The following is an 18,551-nucleotide window of genomic DNA, read 5'->3' on the forward strand; positions in this document are numbered from 1 at the left end:
GTAGTCATTTACACATTTAAGTATTGAACAAAATGCTGTTTATTTATGTTAAACATGTTAAAGGTAAACTATTGTGTCATGTTAAGAAGAAGGTGCAAGCTTTAATTAATTTTTCACAGCTATGATATGGTCTTGTCGACTTTTGGGTAAAAACATTGCCACATTTTCTGTATTCGATATTTGAATATTATCTAGACAGCATTTGTTTTATTCATGTCTGCAAATCCATATGTCTGTCAAGCTGTTCTTCATGCATGGAGGTAGTCCATGGTTGGTCCTTACAGGGTTAAGGCCAGATGATGTGCTCTACATTCAATAGTAGAGATCATTGTTACTGGAATATGTGTAGCACAGCTTACGCAACTGGCTGCGAGTCTTCCCCTGTCAAATTTGTCATTGGATTAGCCATGAGCTTCACTGTTTTATTCCACCAAGATCGGCACATGATAAACTACCATCTTTCCAATGAACTGTCTAAGATCTCTGTGTTTCCTTCAGTCTGATCAAGATGGCACTAGGCAGGGTCTTGTGATAACCTATTGAAGAAATCGATCGTCTGAAAGCCCTCACTGAGTGTAGATGTGTTTCTCTTCTCTCCTGAATTTCCATAAAGAGGTATTTTACGTTGGGGAACATCTCGCGATTAATCCTGTGTTTTTTCAAGATGTGGCTGCCTATGGATTAGTTCCCTGGTTATGTTGATCTGTTTTTACAGCAAGTTCGCGTTAAACTTGAGTCGTAATCAATGTTAAAGATGCAGCTACCGATCGTAGACGTCAAAGACTCAACTCTGTAAATATTCTGTGTACGCTCACGACAAGCCCTGCTGTCAACTTCTCTAGCCTTGAAACATGGCTGACAATGAAACCTTTTAATTTTTTTCAATCTTTTTCCTGGAGTCCATTTGTTCCATTTCCGCTTCTTCCCTTTACGCTAAACTTAGAATTTTGTATTTTGTTAGGACACATTGTAGAACATACTTTTTTTATTGTTGACTAAGTCAAGGTGAAGGTTATAAAATAAATAAAAATGAGGTTATTTTAGAGGGAATAGATTCCTCACGGGGATCAAAGGCAGTAACTGTTTGTGTTGTAGTTCCAAATAAATGGTTCATCAAGGCAAGAAAATGACCCATTCAGTTCAGTCTTCTTAAAAACCCACTGGAACTTGGTGTAAACATCACAACTACTTTGGAAACAGACAGTATTTTAAATTCCAGAGCTGCCAGAGTCAGGCCATAACATTTGCTATCACTTTGCAAAGAGGTTTCTGTCATGGCTCTTACAGTTGAACCTTGTGAATATAAACAGTCCTTACAGTTGAACCTTGTGAATATAAACACAGTCCTTACAGTTGAACCTTGTGAATATAAACACAGTCCTTACAGTTGAACCTTGTGAATATAAACACAGTCCTTACAGTTGAACCTTGTGAATATAAACACAGTCCTTACAGTTGAACCTTGTGAATATAAACACAGTCCTTACAGTTGAACCTTGTGAATATAAACACAGTCCTTACAGTTGAACCTTGTGAATATAAGAGTCCTTTCAGTTGAACCTTGTGAATATAAATAGTCCTTCCAGTTGAACTTTGTGAATACAAACAGTCTTTAAAGTTGAACCTTGTGAAAATGAAACATGGCCCTTACAGTTGAACCTTGTAAATGTAAAATGTAGCCCTCACCTGTTGAACCTTGTAAATTTGGGGAGTATACCTTAGTCTCTCACTCACTCACTCACTCACTCACTCACTCACTCACTCACTCTTTCTCACACACTCTTTCACTCTCACTCACTCACTCACTTTATTGATACAGTGAATGGCAGCAGACTTCAGCAAATGAAAAAGGTTTTGGCTTCTTCACATTTATATAAGAGAAAGAACCTTTTTCTGTATTTTTGCTTTTACTCTAATGAGCGGTAACCAAGCCTCCAGAATATCAAGCCAGTCCATGGACACATTTTCACATTATTGACAAAGAAAGTGCCTTTGAAAGAATGGTTATACATTCTGGCGATGTTGTAGCCTTGCATGCACACAAGCAGTCTCTATCGGAAACTGTGTTATATGGGGTGGACCCCACTGGTCTCCTCCAACAAATATACTGCTCATTCTGGACCAAAAGTGTAGGACTGATTGAAACTAGTGTCTGATTAACGAACCAACTATTGAGTCCCACACCATCTGCATTTTGATTAGATTAAAACCAATCTGGATTATAAAAAAAATATTAAAGTCTAAATGGCTGTATTCAACGGTGAAATCAGCATTAAAAAAAAATAAGAGGGAAATGTATTGTGTAATAAAAGATTTCCTAGACTGTATGTTAGTCTGTAGACACCTGTCCATCCATGTCTGGTGGGTTCTGTGGGTTCGGAGTTGACCCAGGAACTCGGCAGTGATCTTGTCTCAGAATGTTTGGCCTATATTCCTGTTTGGCTGTTTTGGCTACATTTTGTCTGCTGTTTGAAACCTGACTCGACTCAAACCAACAGGGGTCAAGACTGACCTTATCATCAAAGAAAGGTCAAAGTAGATTGTCAAATATTTACCTTCTTAAGAATTCACAGAGCTAAGAGCCATTCATAAGTGGAGCAGTATATCTATAGGTCACAAAGACTGATGCCAGATTTATCCCTGGGAATGTTCTGTTTGTTGAAATGCGAACAAGATTTACTGTGTTTATAATCCAGAACCTTGTTTCAAGTAATTTATAGGGTAAAGTGATTTATAATTTGTTGTGAATTGCCTAGGTGTCACTCTCTGAGGAAACATTGGGGCTTCCTTGTTATTCTGGACTCTGGTGTGTTATGTGTACTCTCCGAAACTGATGAGTCGACAAATTTTTCCTTTGCAGTAGTCACTATGTCAGAAAGGAACACTGCAGGATAAGGACCAAAAACAAGTACACATAAGCCCCAAATGAGTATATTCATTACTGGAGAGGGGTGGTCGGGTAGCCTAGTGGTTAAAGCGATCGCTTGTCAAGCCGAAGACCCGGGTTTTGATTCCCGACATAGGTACAATGTGTGAAGCCCATTTCTGGTGTCCCCCACACTGATATTGCTGGAATATCGCTAAAAGCGGCATAAAACCGCACTCACTCACTCACTCACTCACTCACTCACTCACTCGCGATGTAATTTTGTAACATTTCCATGGTAGGAGTGACACGGTGTAGTTAAGGTATTTGCTGGTGTTATCAGTGATTTAGGTTCTATTCCACTGGTTCATATAGTGTCCAATCTCTTTCACTTACTCACTTTCCAAGGTTTCCAATGGGGGGGTTCGTTGTTTGGAATAGTCAAGTCCCCCCACAAGGGTCGATGGTTCCATATTGTAGCAACACTCAATTACAAGGGAAATGCGGACAGCATCAACTTGCTGTACCCTAACTAATATCTTCGTCCCTCAGATTTTCTGTGCGCAGATCTATCATTGTGGATGTCTGGGATTTGAGAAATTGGGCAATAATGATACAGCATACCACGATGACACTATCTCCTGGCATAACGGCAGCGCCTCGTAAACACCTTTCAATTCAGAATTAGTGGAATTGTTTTTCTTCCACAAGTTGCACATCAATACAACTTTCTTAAATAATCAATTTAAATTGAATGAAATCTTCCATTTTGTGGCCTATTATTGATTCAAGTTGTTGAGTGCAGGTTTTCAGTATTGAATAAAGATCTATTCCTATCCTCTATTCTTCCAATCAATGTGCTTGATTAAGTGTTACTGAAAACGGACCATATAAAAAATAGTTTGGGTACTTTTTAGACAAGAAATACACACAGCAGCTAATAATCTCTTATTCGGGATCCAGCCTTCTTAACTTGTTATAAACAAAAGCTTAAAATATTTTATTACACAATTTCTAAATGCATTAAATACTTTTGAGATTGATGGGAGTTGTTCCCTGTTTAATGGCATAAAGTGAGCTGGTTGTTAAATTCGGGTGATCATGACAGTGAAACAGGCTTCTTAAGCTTTGATTGGAAAAATATTCTTTCGCAAAAAAGGGAAAACATTCATTTGTTCTGCACGAAACAGGCTTGGTATTATATTCAGAAATTTGCACTATCCCCGACCATGCTGGCGACCACAGGAAAATGCTATTATTCAAACTCAGGTCTGTCTCAACACAGCCAATGAGGTTCACTTTTTTCATTTGGAATTGATTATATAGACTTTGTATGGAAATTGAAGGGGGTATTCTTACAACACCAGGGAAATTAACTAGTATAGAAGGAGTTTTCTTTCTGTGGCCCTCCAGTGAAAGATAGCAGGACGTTGCATTTCATTTCACGCTAAGTCACCCTTCATCTTTAAAACGATGGCATTGGCACGTCCTCGGAAAGGATTTTGCGTATTCCCTCAATAAAAATGTGCGGGATCTACCTAGGCAGTCAGTAGACCAAAATATCTAACCATGAGCTGAGAAAAAACATGAATAAAATATGTAATTGTTCGTGGTTTCCAGACAATAATCACAATATCCCGATTAACAAGTGCTATCTCTAAGATGTGTTACATTGAGAAAACACTTTGGTTCAAGGCTTCAGAATGTTGACAGTCGTAAGAAGAAAATGCCCATTAATATTTTATTGTATGTTGTTGAAGCAGTCGGGAAGGTGAGAAAAGCTTGAAGTGTTACAGCAGAAAGCGTGGACGTAATTTGTAGTTCCTGAGCCGAACAACAACAAACACTGACTTTATAATTGTTCTCAACACAATAGCCATGCATAACTTATAACTTTGCGAGACTTTAACCTTTTCACTTTAAAACTGAGACATTTTATTACAGACTGTCTGCCACATTTCGTATCGGATTGTCTGTTGCCGTTTACAGTATTTAATGGATAAGATTGAGTGGATGGACAATGAGACGTCAGATGTAGTTAGTGATGATAGTCTTGTAGTATATCAGCTCATTAATACAGCGTGAAATGTGAGCAACCAGGTTTATCTCTGGTGGCAGATTAGAGGCTGAATCAACTTAATCAATGTACTTTATATGTAGTTGAATGTCTGTAGACTGACATCTTGTCTCTGAAATGAACATACATACAGAAAAAAACAGTTGTTAAATCATAAAAATGTAATTAAACAGAGCCCAGAGACTCGCTTCATTCCAGATACTGCAGTAATCTAGACTTACCTACTTATATAGACTTATATAGGCTTTATTGGATATATTTGTTTTATGGTCATGATGGCAGACGAGGCTGTCTGCTGTGGGTTCATTGGACACACATCTTGACAGTGGGTTGATGATACTGGTGGGGCAGGAACTGTGACATTGAACGATTGCCTTGGAGACATTAATATGAATTATTACTGTGATGACATTGATAGCTATGGCAACAGTAATAGCAGCTGCCATATTGGTTTTTGTTTGTTTGTTTGTTTGTTGTTTAACGCCGCACTCAGCAATATTCCAGCTCTATGACAGCGGTCTGTAAATAATCAAGTCTGGACCAGACAATCCAGTGATTGACATCATGAGCATCGATCCACCAATTGGCATCCATGACATGCATCAACCAAGTCAGCGAGTCTGACCACCCGATCCCGTTTGTCGCCATACACGACAAGGCTGCTGTATTGACAACAAGGGGAAGTAGTACAGTGTGCCAAATATGTCACAATAGTGATAAAAATGTTAACAAAAGGAAAGACACAAAGTAATAATGACCACTGAAGACCATTACAACAATGAGAAATGGATGAAAATAAAAAATGATAATCAAAACAATATTGAATATAAAGACAATGATTGTAATAATAATGAAAATGACAAAAACATAACTATTTTTATCAATGGCCGAAACCTATAGGATGAATCAGTAGTAATGATCGCAATGATGGGGAAAACATTGGCAGCATGAACAATAATGACTGGGCCATTTGCACTGATGACAATGATGAAAATGTTATTGAATTCTGGAGGGAAAGTGAACTGAATTCCTTTTAAGGTAAAGTAATCCCTTTTGAACTGAAACTTTGAAAGGCCTTTGGTACAGAGATGAAATATTCATACCAGATCTATTATTTATACTCTGTAGATATGTCAGTCACCATTACTGATAAGATTTGTGCATAATTACACAAAGTTTGCAGCATTGTTCAAGGGAGATGTACCAAGAGAAATATTTAGCAAGTCAATTGCAGCTCTTCAGATTTCAACAGGAAACGTTTGTTGACAGTTGTTCATTTTCAGATTAATTCTTTCCCACATTTTATAACCTCTTAAATATTACATGAGAATCTGAGCCTGTCAATTGGAAGTAAATGGAAAGTAAACCCCACACCAGCTTTGCTTTCAAGGCCTCTCAATGGCCTCTAAATGGCAGTCGATTTTCTATAGAATTACTTCGGTTCCGATAACAGAATCACTCTTGGCCAGGACATTCTACCACTGTATCGGTTAACGTTGATCATTTTACCTTGCCTTGTGGGGGAATACTGATCAATCCTATTTCACCTAGTAACCCGAGTCTACTTTTTGAATCAACACTCACACTTTTTTATGTGACCCTCGATGGGTTTATTTGTAGCTGAAATTGTAAGTAGAGATGGTGTGTGAAGCAGTTTGGTTGGGTACCGAGGGTGGTGCTGGTGCAGGGTTGGGTTGGACAGGAAATTAGCGTTGGAACAGGAAGTCGGTCGGAAGAGGGGACCTGGTAGGCGTCCTGTGACGCATGTCACCTGGCCGCGAGTGATACCTAGGACAATGGCCACATTAATGACAACTGATCAATCGCTGGCCTTTCCTTTTATTCAGAATCAATGAACATGAGGAACTATTGCTCTTAGCCAATGAAAATCAATCACGGTATTTGAATTGGTACGCTTTTAGCAAGCTTGACACATGCAGTATGTGATCTATGAATTGAAAAACAATTTATTAAACAAAGATCGTGCAACGCCCTCGGATGCCAATTGTAACAATTGATCACACACAATTGCCTGGGGATCTTGGTTCTCTCCTTCCCTTCAGTACATTGCAATTGGTGGCGACAGGATGACCACTCATCACTACAAATCTGTATCAATCTCTCTGTACTCTCTCACACCATGACTTGCTCAGCTACCATTGTTTGAACCAGTCATCGGAACATTGATGTCAGTGTATCGCCTCAGGCGGCCAAAGTTATTATGATAACACACAGTCAATGGTCATGTTATTATGATATTAATCCCCTTTTAAGATGCAGTAATGGCAACTTTGTATCAAATAGAGTATTATGATGGTATTTTGATGTTATTTTTACCAATTGTTAGCCAGATGTATTCAGATGGAGGTTATTGTATTTGATGTTATGGCATGGCTCAAGGGGATGAGCAAGAAATGACTTTGGTGATTACCAGTTGGTAGGAAATGATTTTGTCAGTTGAATTATTGCACTGGTTTTGTACAGTGATTCAGTCCAAGTGGATTCTAGAGGCTGGTGTAGTCCAGTTGGTATAGTGTCAGCAATCATATTACAGACTTTCCCACTTGGGTACAATGTTTGAATCATGTTGGTGGTGGACCCGTGAAGATCCAGGGTAGAATAGGTCTTCAGCAACCCATGCTTGCCCGGAAAGGCGACCATGCTTGTCGTAAGAGGCGACTAACGGGATCGGATGTCAGGCCCGCTGACCTATGTCATCGATCCCAATTGCGTTGATTGATGCTCATGATGTCAATTACTGGATTGTCTGGTCCAGACTTGATTATTTACAGACCGCAGTCATGTACCTGGGATATTGCTGAGTGCGGCGTTTTAACAAAAACAAACAAACAAACAAAAACCAATATGGCAGCTGCTATTACTGTTGCTATAGCTATCAATGTCATCACAGTAATAATTCATATTAATGTCTCCAAGGCAATCATTCAATGTCACAGTTCCTGCCCCACCAACAACCCACTGTCAAGATGTGTGTCCAATGAACCCACAGCAGACAGCCTTGTCTGCCATCCTGACCATAAAACAAATACATATCCAATAAACAATTTTACAAACAATATTGGTATCCCTTGTCGTGTAAGTTGTATGTTTTCTGAACAGTGGGACACAATGAAACGTTGGTTTGTCTGGTCCAAGCTCAATCAGCGTAAGGCCAGGATGAGGAGACTGAAACATCCAGCATTGAGTGTAGTCCAGTCAGCATCTGACAGTAGGACAAGCAACACAATAGGACAAACTAATATCTGAGCTAACTACATCTCTGTTCCTGGGGAAAAGACAGCTGAGAAATGAAACCATATTTGAAATGTATTTTTACAATTTCAGAATTTCAACATTACTGATGACTACTGTGGCGAACATGACATCAACAACCCCATTGACGGCAACAAACCCATCACCGCAGATGCAGCGCTGCGATTTGGCTCACATACGAATGTGTCGGCCATTACTGTCGCCATAACCCACGATTACACTGTTGCATTCGTGGGGACGAGTAGAGGAAATATAATTAAGGTTTGTTTTTTTTAGATGCATAAAAATGCGAACTTTCTTTTCTTGCCTTGATCAATTTACAACTTTCAAGTTCCATTTAGCAATCAGAAAAAGTACCTTTAATCTTTTGTATGTGCAAAATTGATTTGTTTAGGATCTTTTGAACTCAACACTACATCGCTGGATCAAATACACAATTTTGGAAAAAACATTAAACAAGAACTTATCATTCAGAGGAGGGTTCCAGTGGGAAGAATGTCAGTATTTTATATGAAACTGATTGAAATTTAATCAAATGTGAGAAGGCTATGAAGAATGTCGTATATCTGTTGCACTCGTACAGAGCCCTTGTTTTCTCCTGTGTCGGCTACATTCAAAGCAAGGCTATACACATACTTACAGGACATCAATTCCTACACTTTACATGTCTCTCAGGGATACCAGGACCTAACTACTGCTAAAACTCTCTGCGCAGGATCTTTGAAAATTGGAGATGTAAATTATTGATTTTTGCCAGAAAAGGACATTTTAAATCGGTCTTTGTTCTTTTGACAAAGCCAGAGTGCTTGTACAAATTGTCACCCACACTTAATGGTTTTGAGTGAAATGGTATGGAATTTCTGCATGAGGTGCTTTTTAGTATGTACACTGAACAGTTGTATGGCTGACTGATCCAATCCCAACCACTGATTTGACACAAGTACAAGTAACCTCACCACTCATATTTCCAACTCTCTCAGGGGATGTTTAAATCACTTCTATTATGTATATATTGAAAAGGATTCTGTTATAAGTAATCACTTTGGTTAGAAAAGGTTTGAGTAAATACCTCTCTTCAGGTTTCAAAGGTCATTGCTGAGCTTACAGCTTAAATTTTCATTTGTCAACAGCTGAAGACGTTCCAGCAATAGTTTTGAACGCTTTTGACCGATCCAAACTCTTTAACACATTGTAAAGTTTCATTCCCAGTTTTTGTAAATGTGTTACAGATGTTTTAGCATGTTGTTTTCAAGGACCGTTACAGCTTGAATATAACTGACATGACATTAAGGGCTGTTAGTCTCGAGTACACCTAAATGGATGCTTGGAATTACGAGGGTATTGCCTTGATTACTTTGTGGGAATGATTTGGCTGCTCTATAAATGATTTATTCCTTTCTTGTCTGGCTTATTGCCAATTTATAATATTCACATTTATGATACAACCTTATGCATGGGACACAAAATAAGTTCATATTAGCATTTTGACTCTCTTCCTCCATGCACACAAACCTAGTGGTAGAGTGGTAAAGAGTGCAGCCAGAGAGCGAAAGGTCTGGGGTTCGTTCCCCACCTACGTCATACCAAAAGACGTTAAAAGATGGTACTTGTTGATACCCTGTCTGGTGCTCAACATTAAGGGCTAAAACAAGGGCTGGTCAGCTTGGAGTCAGTATACTGTGTCTGCGTGGGGTATTCGTGTTAAACTGTGGCATGGTGTCTCTACCATCATGGCTAGCACTATGAATTGGCATCAGTCTGCACTAGTACCAGCAGCCCCATCCCACACACAACGCCATATACATGTAAGTGCAATAATCTTGGATGCAATGTTAAACCCCATTTCACCTCACCTCTTCCATGAACACTTTCAACATTTCATATTAAATGTATGTTATTCTTGAAACTTGTCAAGTTTTGATGTAGGACCTTGATGGTCGAAGGCATTGAAAATTGCTGGACAGAGTTTCTTCCAGTTGCCACCAGCGTATCGTCCTACCACTACCTTCAACAATGTTTCTTTTATATACCCACAAAGTATCACTTCGGAATTTCCTCTCACATAAAGCTGACCTGGGGTGATAAACGTGGTATACCTCCCAGCCTTCTGGGTTGCATAATAACCTCTGGAGTTGGTACATTCCAGGTGACGATCGAGAATAGGAAGGTGGCATCGGTGTATGACAACGTGACTGTGCAGGAAGGAAGCAGGGTCAATGCCGACCTCCGCATGGATGATCAGAAGCTTCACCTCTACGTCATGACAGAGAAACGGGTAAGTGTTCACTTCATCTCAAGTACAGTCCAGGGCAGAAAGAAGTTCATCATTTCTAAAATAATCATCGGACACCTGATAGTCAAATCCACTGCTGGCAGACATTGAAAATCATCATTTTCACAGTATTTCTCAATTTTTTTCTGTAGGTTAAACTTTTTTCAAATCTGAACATGATATGTGTGTGAAGAAATCTGGCCTGTACTGTGCTTAAATTTTCACTGTTTTTCCTACACTGTCTTATGTGCGTCATTAACGGGAAGAAAACAGACTTGATGGATTTTACTGGTGGACTTAGCGACGGAAGACTTGAGACATCACAGGCTACATCCGACATCCAACAGGGATACTGAGATATTTCAGTTTTAAGATGTGATGAAATTTGTTTTTTTCCAGATTCTGTAAATAGTATCTTACTTTTTGACATTTTGTGAATAAGCCAAACAGAGGTATGCCATTCCTTGACGGTATCACTTTATATTGAGTGTTTCACTGGTGTTTGATGGGCAATCTATCTTCAGAACACTGCTCCTAATTGTGTTGCACACTTCGTTGGTACAAGATAATAGCCCAAGTAAGGCAGCGATATACGGATTACTTGTCTGAAGCGACCCCACACAAATGTCAACTAGGAATTGTAATTTTGTTCGCAACCTATTATCCAAGTTCACAACGCAAGCAGATAAAGATAAACCTTAATTTGTAGGAACTGAAGCAATAACAGTGGACAGGGGGTCGTAAATCGTGAGACGGGCGATATAGAGGTGATTGGTCACGTCAGACGACCTTCTTGCTTATGATGACTAACTCAGCCCATGTTCATTGCATTGAGATGGCCAATATCCCCATTGAAGTCTCCCTGACTCGCTGCCACTTGATCTGGCCTTATGGAACAACCCCCATAACGGGAAGATCAGATTAAGAAGATCATTACAAATTTGATTATCACAGACCCAAACAGTCCGGACTTAACAAATGTATCTTTGCTGTCTCAAAGCTAATGACCAGCTTTCTTTGTGAAGCAGTAGGCATTGTTTACTGCAGTGTGAGGCCATCATTTTTCCATGTCAGGTTGGCAACGATGACAAATTATTTTCAATATTGCTTGGAGGGTGTTGTTTCCTCGTCTCAGCTTTCACTAAGAGCTTCCTTTCATCGTGGTATATGTGAGCAAGGATGTTTGGTATATCATGTTTGATGTTAAGGTATAACGTAGGACTGTATCAGTGTCTGTGCTGTGATGACAGCAGAATACTTTCTGACAAAGGATCTCTGATTTGTGATTTGGTGGTGTTGGTCCTGGAATAGAAGATTGCAATGTTGATAATGCTTGGAACAAGAGATGCCACACGATTAGCTCAGCAGGGGCTAGTAGTCTCTGATCAGACTTATCTTTTTGATCAAACTGATCAAATGGATGGTGATGGGCGAGTGAGTGAGGTGGGTTTTACACCAATTTTATCAAATTCCCAACAATATCAGCACAAGGGGCACCAGGAAACAGGTTCAGACATTTAATATGGGTCTCAACTACCCCACTTGCCCTAATGGGTTGGCTTCATCACGAACGACATCTTCCCATCATAATGTAGGACACTCTTTTCATCTTGAGTATTTTGGAATGTAATCTGCATGGATGGACAATTATGAAATGTGATGTGAACTTATCTAGGGCTGTAAGGTTTGGACTGTTGATAAGAAATTTTATTTTAATGGCCAATACTTAAGTGATGATTAATTTTTAATTTTTTGCCATTTAGTTAATCATTGCAAATCACAATTTCTGATTTCAATCACATATCTTCAGGTCAATAGCATCTGATTAAAGAGGAACCATTTCAAATATTGAGGCAATGGTTAATTCACCCATGTTATCTTGGTGATTCTGGCCTTAATGGCAAGCTGTTAGTGTTTTCTTGTCTCACCTAATGATACATAGATAATTGATTGTCTTATGCTATTTCAAAGCATCTATCAAACACTGTTGTAGCCCTATTTGGAACAAATCAAATTATTTGATGCCTACGCTCCCCCAAAAAGAGATTCTTGTAGCAGCCTTCATGCCATAAGATTTTGTGACGGTAGAGATTATCAGCGAAAAAAATTCTACAAAAGCCCTGAAATTAACAGACACATCATTGGGTGTGAGGGAAGCGTTTTGTCTGTAGCAAGAAGCACGAAATGACGTATTCCAGTTGAAACATACTTTGCAAACTCTCATTAGCAGCATGTTGTGTTCAGCAGGCCTCTTGCCAAGTTTTGACAGAGACTATGTTTTAATAGCCAGAAAGTCAACCTTGACCTTGAATCTGGTCAACCGTTTACACTCCACGTTGATGGTAGGATCCAATATGTCTTGTAGTTAATAATGCCATGAAGGAGCAAAAAGCTTTGTAACAAAACACACTCCGCATAAACAACAAAAATGTGGAATACTTAACATGGCTGACTTCCTACTGAGAGTCTGGGCAAATTTAACACATTGTGTCCAGTCACGCATGGTTTGACGCATCAAGGAAGTGCAGAAGCTGTGCATCATGGGAAAGTCTTTGAATGCCTTGCTATTCCTGTTGAATTCTTTAGTGGAGCTTCTAAAACATGGAATGGGAGATAAGAGAACATGGAGTGATAATTTCCTAATTAAGTGGCAAGGAGGTACTAAACAGGCACAGGTAGATTAGATTATTAAACTGCGTCTTGTGATCATCCTCGTCCAAAAGGTTTATTAATTTTTTGGTGGTTCGGTTGAAACATGGATCGCGTAAGGTGCTCAGTAAACATCCACCTGTAAATACTAATCCCAACATTAGCTTAAAGGTTTCAAGAACAGAATGGCTTCCTCATTGACCCTGGTGTTTTTTCCTTCAAGAACAACCAGGTGGCGGTAAACATAATAAGCACTGCCTTGCCAGCGTGGTCTGTAAGTGACCACTTGTGGAGGAGGGTTTGAATCAACAAGTAAACAAGGCATGAGAGGAAAGCAATCGGCTGATGTAACAGGCCACTTGGTTCTGTCTTACACTGAGGCTGCAGGAGGAGAAATCAATCTTGATCAATGGGAAAAGATCACATGGAAGAGACCTGGAGCACTTTTCAGGGAGTAGGATTTTAATGCCTTCAACCATTCCCCCCTCTTTTGGCAACTAATGATTTGTAAGCTTTGACTGTATCTCTTGCTACAAAATCAATGCCAACCTCCAGGTCAACAGTAGGCCTATCAAGTTGGGTGTAAACTTGGAGCAGGCGCGAGGATAAGTCACTTTGGGTGCTGAGGAAGGAAGACTGATATCAGATCCAGGGATGGAAATTTCAGACAGTCGCAATCCAGGAACATGGTTTATGATGTTGGCGGTTATGAATGAATTATATCACTGTGATCCTTTCCTGGTTCCGAGTAGAGTGCCGAATTAAATTTCTTATTGATTTCCGTTACTCTCCCGTTGATCTTATCGCTGTCAGCAAGCGGTAAAATCAACTCGGAGTGAGCGATACACGTTTCATTAGTTTGCTCAATCGGACATCTCCTTTTCAGTAATGTTGGGGTCAACAATTTGCAAGGAGAGAGTTTTCAGACACGTTGAGGAGTAAATGTTGCCATGTAGGTAATCTCGCCCGGTCCTCAATTTGTGGAACTTCTCTCACTATAAGTGAATCAAGGCAAATCAGGGAAATTCACAGCTGCTTCCAGAATGCCGAATGTGCTGTCCCGCTAATGCAATTTTCCTTCTTGGCGTTTCAAGGCAAGGACAAGTGGGGCCGACTGTCATCTTAAGGGTTGCATGGTTTACCAAACCAGCTTAAGATAGGATTTGGACATAGTGTTTATCACGTTTTAGCCAAGTGGCTTATCCTCCACTGAAACCACGTCCTCATCAGATTGTCATTACTGGTTGTATGGTGTCTCAGACTTTCTCTTCTCTCCCTCTCCCCCCTTCCCCCCCTGCCCCCCCCCTGCCCCCCTCCTCCTTTGGGTATCTGAGCTGAAGAGGGTTTCAAACCGTTTCTGCTCCAGCCATACAGACTCGCATGATCGGAATAAAACCTGGGCATTAGACTCCTAATGTGGATAATTGCTTGAATTGGGAGAAGGTGTATCTTATTTGATGGACATGTTCTTGTCCCAGTCAAAGCTTCGGCTCATGATTTTAGTATCAAAAGAATGGTTCAAGTCTGAAGGATACAAAATAAGGACATTACAAGATTTCTTGCAATGTGATGTGGGTGGATGATGGCTAGGAATTGATGGCTGCTTCATCCCATCTTTCAAGCATTCACGGATGCCATTGTCATGAAACGAGTTAAATTTTCCAATCAATGAAATGAATATATTCACAAAGAATTGATTCCAAGTCATCTCTTTCAGACCGTGCTTGGGTCGTTTTTTTGGTCTAGACTAAGACAGATGTTGATAGTTACTCCTGAGGATCATTTCTTATATAAACAAATACTTCCTAATCTGGTACTGCTGGGGGGACTATTTCAACCATCCAGCTTTTCATGGCTAAGTGCTCTATTGTGTGGAGATGACGAAACGACTCGTGAGGTCATAGAGGCCGTTATTCCACTCTCTTCTACCATAGCAGGATCAGGATTTTCATAAGGGTGACTGCTTCTCTTCACAAATATTTGCCAGCTATGGTGTCGCATCTGACCATCGGACACTGCAGCCAAGACCTTGGTCCAAGCTGAAAAACATCACTTGTCCAGCATACGTAACCAAAATCATGTAAATATGGCCAAGTGTCCATTAAAAGCCAGGGCTTCCATGAAAGAGCAAGGCACAATGGCACTCTAACTGTGTAAATTAAGCCAATTGAATATCTCTCCAAAACCTCCTACCATCATAAACGCCATTCCCTAGGGGCTATATATAAGACTGTGTTGTTTCTCACAAACACTTGGCCCTACTCTTATCTTGAAAGCCCAAAGTGTTCGGCAGAAAATTTATCTTTAACATTGAGAAATTTATCTTTATTGGTGGTAGAAAAACAGCAAGCCTCTAATGAAATGTCATGGCTGACCGTGCCTCAGAACTTGGCCGACGAGGAACTCTTGCGTTGTGGAGACAGATATGTTGTGGAAGGAAAATGTCCACCATTAATAAAACTAGCCTTCAGTTGTGCCGTTTAAATGAATCTCTCTGAAGAATAGCAACTTGAACCGTCTTTTTACTGCTAATTGTTTGGTTTCGTAATATTTGTAACTTTTTTTTGCTATTTTCCAAGATTGATGTCTCAGACATCAAAGGATGAAATAGATTATGTAATGGAGAAATCACTATTGATAAAATTAGGTTTAAATTTCAAACATGCTTGGACAACTTGCATTAGTTTGTTTTTCAGGAATGATTTTTCAGCACCTTTTCTTTGATTAGTGGGGAGTTAGGGGAATTGGATTGTTTAAGAAACATCTCATTGGCTCTTGTCTTGATTTTGAAATCCTGTGAAGTGAGTGATATGTGAAATGTTTTTGATATTCTGCATGTTGTGCCATTATAGCCATGAATTATGTGTGAAGAAAAAACACTGCACCTTCAGGAGAAGTTTCACTCAATGATCAAAGTTAATGCGTTTCATTTTGAAATTGTTGAATGTTTTCTCATCTGTCACCTTGCGCTGATGTGTGAATCCTGTAGTTCAGTAGAAAAGTATGTCTTCATTCATGAAGTTTCACTGTTCCACGATGCATTGTTCATTCAAGGAAGTTGCTGGAAATATGACACCAACACTTGAGGTGTCCTTTGAGAAAAAGTGAATCAGATTTATGAGGTATTTTGTAGTCTTTGAATGGAATCGGTTAACCTTTGAACCACCCATTAATCTTGCTGAAAGACAAAACTTAGAGATGTACTTTACACTGACAATTATTTACATGAGTACATATCTGGTAGGAGAAAATTCACATCTTATGTCTTATTTTTGTGCAAATATTTCTTATTTTGTACAAATAAGTATCAGCCTCCTAGCATGCAGGAGCTGTGATGTTGAAATAAGATTGAGAAGTGATTGTGTTTCGTTACAGAGAACGGGTTAATGTTATTAATATTGATGAGAGTAATCGTCTAGCCATGGAAATGTCAACTGCATGTGGATGGCGTTACAATGGCAAGGAAATGTCAAAATATACAACATCAACTCGTAGCAAGCTTCATTATCATAATAATATACCCCAAGCCATGACACAAAGGTGGGCCAGGAGGCCAATTATTGGTAGTTGGAAGCAAATCTCTGTCAAAATGTCTCTCCATCAAGGAACGTGTTGATTGGAATGGAAACACTCCAAAAATATTATTTTGGGGTAAAAAGCTTGTCTTCTAGATGCAAATATTAATGACTCAATAAAGTGCAACCGGTGTGAAATGAAAATCGTTGATAAAAAGACAAGACTTTACCATATATGGACATGCATTGCAATTTTTTAGGTTTCAAATTTTATTAACCAAAACAGTTTTAGTTTTGAGAAAATCTTGGTTTGTCGAGAAAAAGAAAAGGGTGACAGGATGAAATATTTATGCGAAAATGGCCAGACACGTGTGTTAGGTCTAATGGGTCTGTGGTGATGTGTGTGCGAGTTTATCGTCAATATTGTGCAGAGTAGATGCATCCGATCACCCAAGTTGAGATTCAAACATGTTCAGTGTCTGTAATGAGCTTAAGTAAGTGATTTGAGAGCTGATGATAGTGAGCACTTGTCGCTTTCAAACCCAGAGTGTTTCAAGAGCTTCCAAGTTTGTCTGGTTTCCATGACTACCAGACAAAGAGAAAATAACACATCACTAAATTATTGTGACCATTTGAAAAATGATCCTAGTTTTATGTTTGCAGAAAGTTTCTCTATTTCCGTATTGATTAGCTGTGCTAAGGGGATTTCTGATATGTTTTGGCTATGAAAGTGAAGCATTTAACATGGTACTTGCAGATATTTTACCACATTTAACACGTAACTAGCAGACATTTTATAACTATCTTTACTTATATCTTGGCATTGATTTCATTCGTTGCAGATGATATGGGACAACTTGCCCTTAAAATAAGGTTTACTGAGTATAATGTCTGTTTTGGGACTGTAGCAGTTTTTGATAAGTTTAAGTTCTGGTCCAGTGATTAAGAATTTCTGTGTTTAGTGTAGTGACACGTACTGTGTTATCAGAACAACTGTTTCAAAGCTGGAGTGTGTTGGGTAATTAACAGATGAGTTTAATGTGAGTATCTGTTGGAAATGTGTTCATTAGCTGGTTATTGACATTTTAGTGGTGTTGGGGCATCGTGACAGGTGAATGCCATTCCTCCGTTTATCTCTCTGTCTGATAGCTGAATAGCTCAGTTGGTGAAAAAAGTAGCCAAAATTTGAAATTAACTTTGCTGTAAATGTTTCCCAATGGTAATAATCTTGACATTATGTTCCAACTGTGTTCACCTTGGAGTGCAGCTTGTGGGTTAGATTGTTTTAAGTTGATGAATAGCACGAGTGCTGTGTTTGAAAATTACGTTTCGGTGAGAAGGCAGTTAGAGCTTTTCTTTTTTAGCGTTGGTTTTATTTTTATGAAAACATGCAAAGAGATAAATGAGGACGTGCAGACATCCATGACCCCAAAACAGTCACTTTGTTCAAGTGCTGCTCAAGCTGTGTTTAGTTTCATGTTGATGATTTTTAAGTATAAATATTCACATTTCAACAACAGTCAGTGATTACTGACATCTCTCGGAGTTTTACTTGATAAAAGTTTTACAGTTGTTTGACATATAAAACTGTTTTTTGTCATCTTTGTCAACCACCTTGACCCAATCTCCAAGGTTATCTCCCCTTACTCAAAGGTAATGAGTTCTCTGCCCCTGTCTATGGAGCCTTCATCATGGGTAGAATCAAGAGCTTCCACTGGACTGAAGGTCAAAGGCCAGGATGAGGAGCTTATCATTGACCTTCCAGGAATCTGTAGTCTTACAGCAAAGAGGTCAGCAAGTCTCGGATGATGTCCAGGCCCCACACGCAGTTCCGGGAAACAAATATATCTGTGTGTCTTGGAGTCTTGAGATTATTGTGGGATGGTGCTGACTTCTGGT

General features: G+C 39.4%; 1 protein-coding gene across 6 annotated transcripts in view; it reads left to right on the forward strand.

Moving 5' to 3' along the window:
* LOC139445378 (plexin-A2-like) overlaps window positions 1-18,551 on the forward strand; it is a 219,325-nt gene that overhangs the window by 51,338 nt on the left and 149,436 nt on the right. For all 6 annotated transcript variants that reach the window (XM_071226514.1, XM_071226519.1, XM_071226516.1 and 3 more), the window contains exons 3-4: window positions 8,289-8,477; window positions 10,363-10,491. In XM_071226514.1, coding sequence (XP_071082615.1) covers window positions 8,289-8,477; window positions 10,363-10,491 — 318 coding nt within the window. The remainder of the gene's footprint in view (window positions 1-8,288; window positions 8,478-10,362; window positions 10,492-18,551) is intronic.

The sequence above is a fragment of the Haliotis cracherodii genome, unplaced genomic scaffold (assembly GCF_022045235.1).
Source record: "Haliotis cracherodii isolate W230 unplaced genomic scaffold, xgHalCrac1.p SCAF_6, whole genome shotgun sequence".
Lineage (NCBI taxonomy): Eukaryota > Metazoa > Mollusca > Gastropoda > Lepetellida > Haliotidae > Haliotis > Haliotis cracherodii.